At 44.3% G+C, this 10,375-nt stretch overlaps 1 protein-coding gene across 2 annotated transcripts in view; it reads right to left on the bottom strand.

Moving 5' to 3' along the window:
* KIZ (kizuna centrosomal protein) overlaps nt 1–10,375 on the bottom strand; it is a 117,980-nt gene that overhangs the window by 66,591 nt on the left and 41,014 nt on the right. For both annotated transcript variants that reach the window (XM_019544080.1, XM_019544079.1), the window contains exon 5: nt 7,586–8,213. In XM_019544080.1, coding sequence (XP_019399625.1) covers nt 7,586–8,213 — 628 coding nt within the window. The remainder of the gene's footprint in view (nt 1–7,585; nt 8,214–10,375) is intronic.

Below are 10,375 nucleotides of genomic sequence, written 5' to 3'. Positions count from 1 at the left end.
TTGACCCCAGTATTCTTTCCTGCCATGGCAGGGGGTCGGACTAGATGATCTGCTCAGGTCCCTTCCGACCCTAGAAACTATGAATGCCACTGATTTCCAAAAAAATAAACTCTAATTCTCCAAAAGGTGCTACTCGTAATGCTTGCACAAATGACCTTTCAAAAACAGGAACTGACTGTGACTGATAGAAATCCAGATTTTCCACAATGTACAAATGCACTCACCTTCATGCTGCTCAACAGAGGTACAGGGGAAGGGGAAGGGGGAGGTTAGGAGGCTTGGTGCTTCTGCTTGGTGGGGAGGTATCAAAAAAAGCCTTCCCAACAGAACAATTTACTCAGCTAGAAAGCAGGGAACCTGATTGCAGCCAGTCTCCAAACTAGCTGGAGTCTCGTTGTTCCTTAAGGCACTATTGCTTGTTCTGGGGCATACTGGGGATTAAACCTCAGTCCTCTGCCACCCTACTATACGGGAGGGGAAAGCATAAAGATGCATCTAACAGTAGTGAGACAAAGCCTAGCATTAAATGTACTACAACAATTGACCAGCACACAGTTAAACTGCAGTAGTGGGGAGGCAGAGCATTTATATCTTTTTTTGGGGGGTGGGGGGGAGGGGGAAGAGGAGAAGATGATTGATTCTTGAATAGAAGTGAGCTGGTATTCACCGAGGACTGAAGGATCAGCCAGCTAGAGACCAGGGTCCAAAAGCTCATGCAATTAGGAGTACCCATTACCAACCAGCAGAAGACCATGCTGAAGCATATGGCTAGAATCACTGGTTTATTTCAATCTGCCAAGTAGACAGTAGGCAATCTTTTCCATGAAACACTGCATACAGCTCTCTTAAAGATACTTTAAAAAGACATTAACCCTTCTTTCCAGTAACCCATCAAACAAGCAGTTTATAACCCTGGAAGTAAATATGGGGAAACTCAATTAATCAGAAATGGACAAAACCCAGTATTTTCCCCTATATTTACTGCTAAGAACACAAACTATACGTGAACTTGATCTTAGCCAAAAGGCCAATGTACCACTAAATCAAAGCTTATTTTAATGACAGACTCTCCAAGATCCAAAAAGTTTTCTTGAAGAGAGAATGGCTTCCCAACTGATAATCACATGCAGCTAAGACACTAAGGCTGAATCCAGCTGAGCATGGCCATGTGGTATGTAGTGCTGCAATCATGTCCTCACATTCAGATGTTCTCTGAGTGGCAAGCGACTGCTGCCCGTGCATGTGCTGCTCTGCTTTTTTTAAACCAAGGATATTTTTGGCCCCTGGTTATCCAGAGGTCAAAAAAAACCCATGGGGGAAAAAAAAATAAAATAAATCAGAGCAGTGCACACCACTCAAAACCAGAGCTGGGCAACCCAGAGTCACACTGCAGCTGCTGGCACGGCTCTGTTTGACAGAATTGCCACTGCTGCAGCCCCAGGAGGCCCCCAGGACCCCAGGTAAGGCTGCTGGGCCCAGTTCAGAGAGTTCCCTGGGGACAAGTAGCAGCAGTGCAAGGTGCACCACCACTACTTGTCTCTGGGAAACCAAACATCCGTGAACATGTGGACGACAGCCCAAGAATCCACTTCTAGAAAGCATGCACATAGTTCTGTTCATAAAAAGTTTCAATTTTGACTCCAGTTTTTGGAAAATGTCAATCTGTTGAAACGACAGCTTTGTAGATGATCCTCAGGTGCTTAGGCCTAGGATAGCCTTTCTGGCTCAGTTGTGTTCCAATGTAGAAGAGGAAAATGCTTTGAAATCTCATACATTTTCAAAGACAACAATTTCTTTTCCAGCTCCACACATGTACATTTACGGTAACTAGGTTACCCTTGACATACTATACTTACTCTTAACCCCACAGACACTTTTCCTATGGTCCAGTCTTTCTCTGCTGTTTTGAGAAACTTTTCTGTGACCTGCATCCCACCCCACAGAAATGCTCACTAGTGCTGCTGTGTTTACAGGGATTGTCCTAATGGAAACACCCTCACTGTGCTTTTCTGGCCAACCTGGAGATACTCCAGTGCTTCCCAGAGCCCTTCATCTGGTTTCATGCTGCTGCCCTCTGGGCTGCAAGTACAGAGATCCTCCAGAATTCAAAATAGCCACAGAGACGGAGACAACCTACTGCCCCAAGTCTCCTCTCAGAGATAATGGAGGAGAAAGGCCTGAAAAACTGTCTTGGGGAGGGAGCAGCATGCTGGAAGAAAAGGCAGCTGCTGTCTGTGGCTTCTAATCCACGCAGGAACAGAGATCTCTGCCTGCAGGCATGGAAGTTTTACACATTAGCTGCCTTCCCTTACTGGTCATGAAGCTTCATGAACACAAGTAAATAAGCTCTACATACATTTTCCTTTTCTGGTATACTTTTAGAATTTCAAGAGAAGGAAGATATCAAGTGATTTTGGAATTAACAAATATTGACATAAAAATTCTCAAATTCCTGCAAAACTGACTACAGTAAAATGTAGGTCTGAATTCACCAGAATGTTCATAAGGTCTTGTTTATGCTACAAAATGCAACAGTTTCCACCTCTCTGTTCACTGTGCAACATGTTGCATGGAATTAACATTGATTTAAGAAAAGCAGCACTAGCTATAAATAAAGACATCTCATTTTTGCGGGGGGGGGGAGGAGTTCAGTATTCCTGACATGAGTAAATACAAGTCATAACTTCTACTAAATGTTGCCTTTACACATTTTACAGTAACATTACCAAATAGCAGCAAAGTATCAATTGAAAAAACTGCTTTAAGTCACAATGTGCACAAAGAGCTACCATTCAGAGCATAACATATGCTCAGTTGTGGTACACACGGCAGAGCCAGCATCTTAATCAACTCCCCATAGTTTGCAGCATGAAAAAATCAAACTTATGAGAGCTGGGACAAGACAACTCCCATCTACATAATTCAGACCTGGATTACATTAACAGTTTTACTTTGTAATGTGGCTTTGGCAGGAGAAAGACAAAAGGCATCCCCCCATCCCTCCTCTGGCCATTTGAGGTGGTTATGGCAGCATTTGACAAAAGGTTTATGTTAATTTTGAATCAAAATGTATATTTCCCTTAAGGTACAGCTATTATGTTCAAAAATTAAATTAACCGCTTTCTAATCGTGTTGCCTACCTCAACATTTCTTATGAAAGCAGAGAGAAGAGAATGGGTACTCTGCCAAAGCTGCATCACAGAGCCCTAAGGCTAACATAAGCCAAGTTGGTGTTTTGTTTTTCCAAGTCAAAAAACATGGCAGTCTTTCCCTGAAATCAACAAGTAGTAAATATGTCAAAGACCAAGGAAAGAAAATGAGAAATAAAATCCTGAAGGAGGCAGGTACAGAAAGCCACAAGAAAAGATGCAACAGGATGCCAAAGAGAATAAGCTGCCAACAGGAATAGCTGATGATGCGGCCAGGTTTTGCCACAAAAATTGTATGATCATTCCATTACTTTGGGAAGGGAGGATGTGGGGAGGTGGAATGGGAGGGTTCTCCCTCCATTGTTATAATTGCCATCAGTTTTGATTATACAAACCTCCATTTAGCAATTGTTATATGGCTTGGAAAACTGGTATGACCTGAGAGTTGTCATATTTAGTGGAAGGCAGAGGAAAATATTTCTGGAAGGTCTTAAGAAAACAGAACAAACTGTTCTTGAGTTATTGATCTTTACTATTTGAGCTCAACGAATAACTCCATTAAAGACTATAGTAAGTGCATCAGGCTGTTACAAGGGAACAGACATTCTTAGCCAGCAAGTAGTACACTGGACAGGAGAAGAGTGCTGGAAATTATTTTCCAGAGCAAAAGGATATTTTGATAGAAAAAAACAATATGGATCATATGTACACAAAGCAAGTTTCTCAGCTGGGTAAGGAATATTCAAGAAATGAGTAGGCCTATAGTGAATTCACCTTCACATGCACAAATGGCAGTTCCCCAATGTTATTACTTAGACTTTGCTGTAAAGCTGTACTTCTTCAACCACACTGGAACAACTTCTATTATACATAGTGTACAGTTATTCTAATATTATAAAAGCCTTAGTCTGTCTGTCTGTCCATAACGCTTTATTCACACTCTGATTGGTTGTCTGAAACAATCAGAGTGCTGCAAAAGCGTTCCGGACAGGAGGCAGTGGAGGCGGTGCACCACCATAACAGCAGGGAAAGAGTGGCCCTGCTCCCTGCAGGCAGCGGCGGCATGGGGTGCTGGCTGAGGGGGATGGAGGAGCAAGCTCACCCCTCCCTGAGGAGACGGCGGCAGTGTGGGGTAGTGGGTGGCAGTACTCTGTCCCAGCCTGCCCCCTGTCATTCCTGACAGACTATTGGTTAGTACTGCTATAATGGGACCTTCCAGCAATACAGCTCACAACCATTTATGTACAATTGAACTATACTGGGATATAATTTTTGACAACAGTATAACTATACTGGTAAAGAACACGTCTCACAAACAACTGACAGGTAGTATGAACACTGTGTTTAGAGATGAACCTGTAGTCAATTCTGGATGAATATTCACCAGAAAGGCAAAAGGTGACTCTCTGCCCTCAGCATTCTTCCTCTGCAAATTCAGACTGCTATGCCAAACTCCTAAGGCACTAAAATATTTTTTCAAATGGTCTGAAAAATAAGTCAACGTCAGCAACTCTACTGACCTTTCATTCTCCTCATCTCAAAACTGGATGAATTATTTTCCATAAACTTTCTGGGCGAAACAAAATTTAGCCATAGGCAGAGGTCAAGCATACCTTTCAAAGTAAAATATTATTACACTGTTTAAGATGAAACTTTGATACTACCTTAAATTGTAGATATGGACATGACAGTAAGATCATCTTAACCTTATGAGAGGAAAAAATGTCTTTGTAAAGACCCCACATCAAATAAGAATGAGTTCAAGAATTACTATGGACCTGCAAGGTGGGTCAAGGCTGGAGAGAGATTTTAAAAGGAAAGAAGTCCAGTTCAACGGGGGAGCAGACCTCTGCTACCTGAGAGTCTGGCAATGAAGGACAAATTTTGCTCCCACTTTTGTACACCCTGCAAGTTCCCTACAAAGAAGTCTGCCAGGCTTCAAACTAATGCTTTAGAGAGTTACTGCCGATTGTTCAGAGGATACTGAAATGGACTGCAGCATAAATCAGGCTCCAGAAAGAACCTATATCCTCTACCCCCTCCACCTCTTTTTGTCTACTCAGGACCCTGGAATGAATAAAATGCCTAAGGATCTGAGCCAAAGGACTGAGTTTCCCATGCATTGCCCTGGGAAGACAAATGCCCTGACCTGGACAACATGAGCCAAAACAAACATATGGTCTCAACAAATTCTAAATGGGAGATACAATATACAGCCTCAGTCTGTGACACTCTTGGATTCGCAAAGTTTCCTAGCAGCTAAAATTATGGCCACTAGGAAGGCCACATTCAAGAAAACAAATGGCAACTGGTGGTTAAAACATCCACAAGGCTAGTAAGGCTAAATCTCAGAGGCCTGTTCCTTTTTTTTTGCTCCTGGTTTCAAATCTGTCAAGAGGCCTGGATTCTAACCTTTGCTTCTTTGCTTGAGAAAAGATAACTGGAACTGGAGAAAACAAGAGAGTGTCAGCTCTGAGGACAGAACTACTAGATCTGAATACGGTAGACTATTTCACCTCCAATTTATTCCACCACATCTTTTCCAGGACCTTGTACTGGGAGGGAAGAAAGACCTTTCCACCAATACAAACAAAGCTATGCATCAGCAAACTTGATCCCCCCCCACATACTCTCAAGGAAAACCTTAGAAATTTTGAATTCAGACTGTTAGCAGAGGGATTACTAGTTGGATTAGACCAGAGGTGTTCAACTGAAGGCCTGTGGGCCACAGAGGGTTAAGTTTTGGCCCCTGGGCTCTCACCTGGCCATTATTTCCTTATCACTGTGGCTGCAACAGCAGCCAGGATGGCTGGGCTCCTCCATCCCTCCTCTGGCTTTCATATTCTGCACCCAACCCAGGTGATGGTGCAATGTGGCACAGGGCACTTTGGGTAAGGTCAAGGCTTTGTGGTGCAGTGCAGCAATGGAGGAGGAAAGAAGGGGAATATCAATGCAGGGTTGTTGTAGCACTGGAGGGGGGGCGGGGGGGGCGCTGCATGGGCTTGTGCTGTAGTAGAGGGAGGCCCAGGCAGCAGAGGGAGGTGTAGGCACCTACTGCAGTGGGGGGGAGGAGGGGGGCATCTATGCAGCTCAGGGGGCCATTACCCCCATACATGCAGCCTGCAGGGCATGCAGTTCCCAGCCACTTACAAGCTAGACAGCCCTGGATTAGATTATTTCTCATGTATCAAGCTCACCACTAAATTCCCAATGAACAATTGTGTGATTCGTAATCCAGTGAACTAGGTCATCTGATTAGCATTTAACTCCAGCTACCTGCATGGCTAACAGGGACGGTTTAGCCCAATCGCTCTCAGGCAGAACTATGCATCACTGCACAGGAGAACAAGGGACACCCACTGCTCCAAACCCAACACTAAGTCCAAGGAAAAAAGGCTTTATGCAGAGGATCCAAGAAAGTATGTGGGAATAAGCCCTTTCCACTGTTAAGCAGCTGAGGTGAAACTGATGGAGAGCTATTTTGCTGCCACAGCCAACAGGTACCTCTCCATGATCCCCACATGGAGAATTAAGGCTTCACTAGCTCAGCGTCAGCATCTACCCATCTCTGAGTTGCAATGCTGAGACACACTAGGAGAGGGTTCAACATTACAATTCCCATTTGTATTACAGAAGTGTCAACCAAGATCCAAGCTTCATTGTGCTAAACACTGTACAAACAGATTGCAAAAGGAAGTCCCTGCATCACATAGCTTACAATATAAATAGACAAGACAAATGTAGGATGGACGTGGCCATCATCTTTCATCACATCTGCAGTGCCATAAAATGTTTATAGCAGTGATTGGCAGCCCTAGGCCCAGGACCACATCAGAATGCCCTGGCTTTCCCTGCTTTCAGAGACATGTCCCTAGCAATCTCTGGGAATCCTGAAGATTGCTGAGGGCCCATCTCTGGAAGTAGGGAATATGCTGCCCATTGTCCTGCAAGATCAGTGGATGAGACAATGGGCAACATGCATTTTACTCAATGAAGCAGACCAACTGTGCCAAGGTACATCCCAGTACACTAAGTCCAAGGAAAAAAGGCTTTATGCAGCTGATCCGTTTTTTTGGTGATGTCCATTTCTAGCCATCAAGTACAAGGCATTACAAAAAGCATGGGGGAAAAAGTGCCTTGCTCAGGAAATACTACTAGTCAGTAGCAGGGCTAGGAAAAGAATCCATGTCTCCTGAACTACTAGTCCAGCACCCTGTCCACTAGACTTTACTGCTTTCTCCATAGCATAAGACAGCTGCAGGCGCCTCCTGCAAAGCCACTCCATAGCTTTCCCCCTTTTGCTGCTGAAAAAATGTAGGGTTCCTCTGCATTTGGGGAATTACTCAGATCCTGTGATAATGGGTGCACTTTAAACATCTGGGTGGATGAAAAAAAACAACATATAGCAAGGCCAGCATACATAAACAACATCATACCTGGAAAACCTTCTCTTGGATGTTCATTTGCAGAAACAATATGTTTGGGAGGAGATACCAATGGGCTTTGCTGTTTAGATCTTTCCTCCTTTGCTACAAAGTGCTCAGCTGCCAATACTTCCTCTACTGATCTGCTACAACTGTCATTCTTAAAATCAGCAGTTCTGTTCTCTGGACTTAATCTTTCATGTAACAGGGAGTTGAGTTGAGCAGATTTTTTGCTTTCTACTAAATTACTATTGCCATTATTTGTATTGCTTTCTGTCTCTAGGAAGTGAGTTCCTCCATTCTCAGATGATATACTGGATGTGACTGGCATTTTCTCACCTATCGGGAGATATGTCTTCCCATCTATTTTGTCAGACTTATTTAAGCACTGTATATCACTATTAGTTTGTACTACACAGCTGTCTGTCATATTACTGCTCTGTACTGCCTGTCTGCATGAATGTGGGTCAGAAATTGAAAAGCTCTTTGTGGGCTGGGAAGATTTCTGCTGTGTACTGAAATCTTCAATGCTTGAGATGGCTGACATTTGGCGGCCCATAAAGATTGTTGCTGGATGATACAATCCTCTTGACATGGCTGTCCCGGTGTTAATTCCTGTCTGTCTTGCAACCAGCAGCTTCTGAAAAATAGAGGTTGAGATGGTTTAAGAATGAATTTCATGTTGTAAATTGAGTTTCTAAAAGATCACAAGTCAGTTTTTGAAGAGCAAACATTATATAATTTAAATAAATTTGACTATGTTATGTTACTGCACACAAAACACATTTTCTTTGTTCATTTATTTTATGAAATTCATAACAGAGTAAATGGCCCAATTCCTGCCAGATGCTGAGTGCTTCCTGCTTGGTATTCAGTACTCTCCATTTCCAGAGGAGCCTAGTAGGAGATGAAATCTCCCGGCATCTCACCAGAGATAATCAATACCTTGCAATATCCAAGCCAAAGCTAACTATGCCAAGAGAAAAATATTGGCAAACAAATATAAAATCTTAAAATTTAAAAGATTCAGTGATAAAACCTTTTTATTCTTCTGATTTCTACAGAGGAAAAGTTAATGGAGGTCTTACCAGCATCTGCTGCTTTAATACACAGCCTTTCTATTTCCTCAGTTCATCCTCTTAATGATATTTCTAGGCATGATGGGACTCAGATCCTTCTAACAAAGAGTCACTGTAAATTTTGGCCAAAATCCTTTCTAGCATCTATGGTTTGTATAGGATGGTTTGGACAGGACCTCTGGATGTCCCTTCCAGCCCTACTCTCTCTAACTCTATGGACAATGCTACTGTTATCATCAAGTGGCATTACCTACTGTTCACAACAAAACAACTTTAACTGCTAACAAGCCTCTTCATTACATTTACCTTAATGAACAGTATTTCTACTGAATGGCAGTAAAGCTTCTGTTGAAATAACGCTTTAAACAAAGCTTGCATGAAGTGGACTAGTTTAACCATTTCTTCCCCATTGCCTTATATTCAGAAAATCTGCAACACTGGAGACCCCTAATGCAAAATGTCATTTGAAAAAGTGCATTTCTGAATGCTGCTAGACTGCTAGCCTAGATACCAAAAATCTTTTGTCCATAGGAATTGAACTAGATGATCTCTACAGGTCCCTTCAAGCCCTTCTATGATTCTATGATACAAGATACTTAATATTCTCGCACCAATCCATTTCAATCTTGTTCTAAAGGAACCATTTTTGATGTTGTGGTTAAGGGAAAGTGATGGGCATCATCCTCTCCAGACAATAAGACCAGAGCAGCGTTTGGTGTTGTGCAAGTAAACTTTTCACAAAGGAGTAAGCTGATATTTGTAGACAAGTAGCTCTCATAACAATTTTAATACTCTGGTTGGTTTCTGCAATTCACAAAACCACCTGCTTTAGGGGTATAAGCCAAACACAATTTAGTGGCGATAAAAAGAAGCTTCTCTCAAGAAAACCTGACCTAACTGACCCATGCGGCGATTTTACACAATTTTCTAAAACATCTATTTGCCACTGTGATCAGTACCACACTAGACTAGAGGGACCTTTGGTCTAATCCACGGGTGGACAAAATATGGCCCACAGGCCAGATCCGGCCCACCAACTGATTGGATGTGGCCCACAGGAGGCTCCCACCAATTGACCAGTTCTGGCCCACAGCTGCCCCAGCAGTGCTCTACATGGGGCTGCGCCCCACTGAGGGCAGCCAGTACTGTGTTCCTGCCCATGCCCGCTGGCCCCGATCCAGGCGAGCATGCACAGCTTACTGACAGGGCAGCTCCCAGTGCAGCTGCCCAGGTGCTGCTTGGCTCCCCTCATCTCCATCAGTGGCTCCTCTTCCTGCAAGGAAGGAGGAAGCTTCAGCCAGGTGGCTCCTGCCCCAGTGCACGGGCCTCCAGCTCCAGGCTGCCTCCCACCCACATGGCTGCCCATACCAGGTGGGCAGTGGGTGGAAGGTAGCTGGGACCCGAAGCCAGAGCCCCACGTGCTGGGGCAGGAGTCGCCCCTCTGAAGCTTCCTCCCCACCTGAAGCAGCGCAACAGAAGGAGAAGCTGCCACCCATGGAGTGAGGGGAGCCAAGCAGCACCTGGGTGGCTGCAGCCACAATCAGGAGCAGCCCTGTTGGTAAGCTGTGGGCGCGGGCCAGGGCCAGGCTGGCAGGCATGGGCTGGAGCATGGTGCAGGCTGCACTGGGCGGGGCTCAGCCCCATGGGGAGCACCACAGGGACAGCCACAGACCACACCACCTAGGCAAGCTCTGCTACACAAGCCCCCTGCCCCCTTCCTTCC

This window comes from Crocodylus porosus, unplaced genomic scaffold (genome assembly GCF_001723895.1).
Source record: "Crocodylus porosus isolate Cpor-Errol unplaced genomic scaffold, CroPor_comp1, whole genome shotgun sequence".
NCBI lineage: Eukaryota > Metazoa > Chordata > Crocodylia > Crocodylidae > Crocodylus > Crocodylus porosus.
The sequence above is the reverse complement of the archived record's forward strand: the minus strand, read 5'-3'. Positions and strand labels throughout refer to the sequence as shown.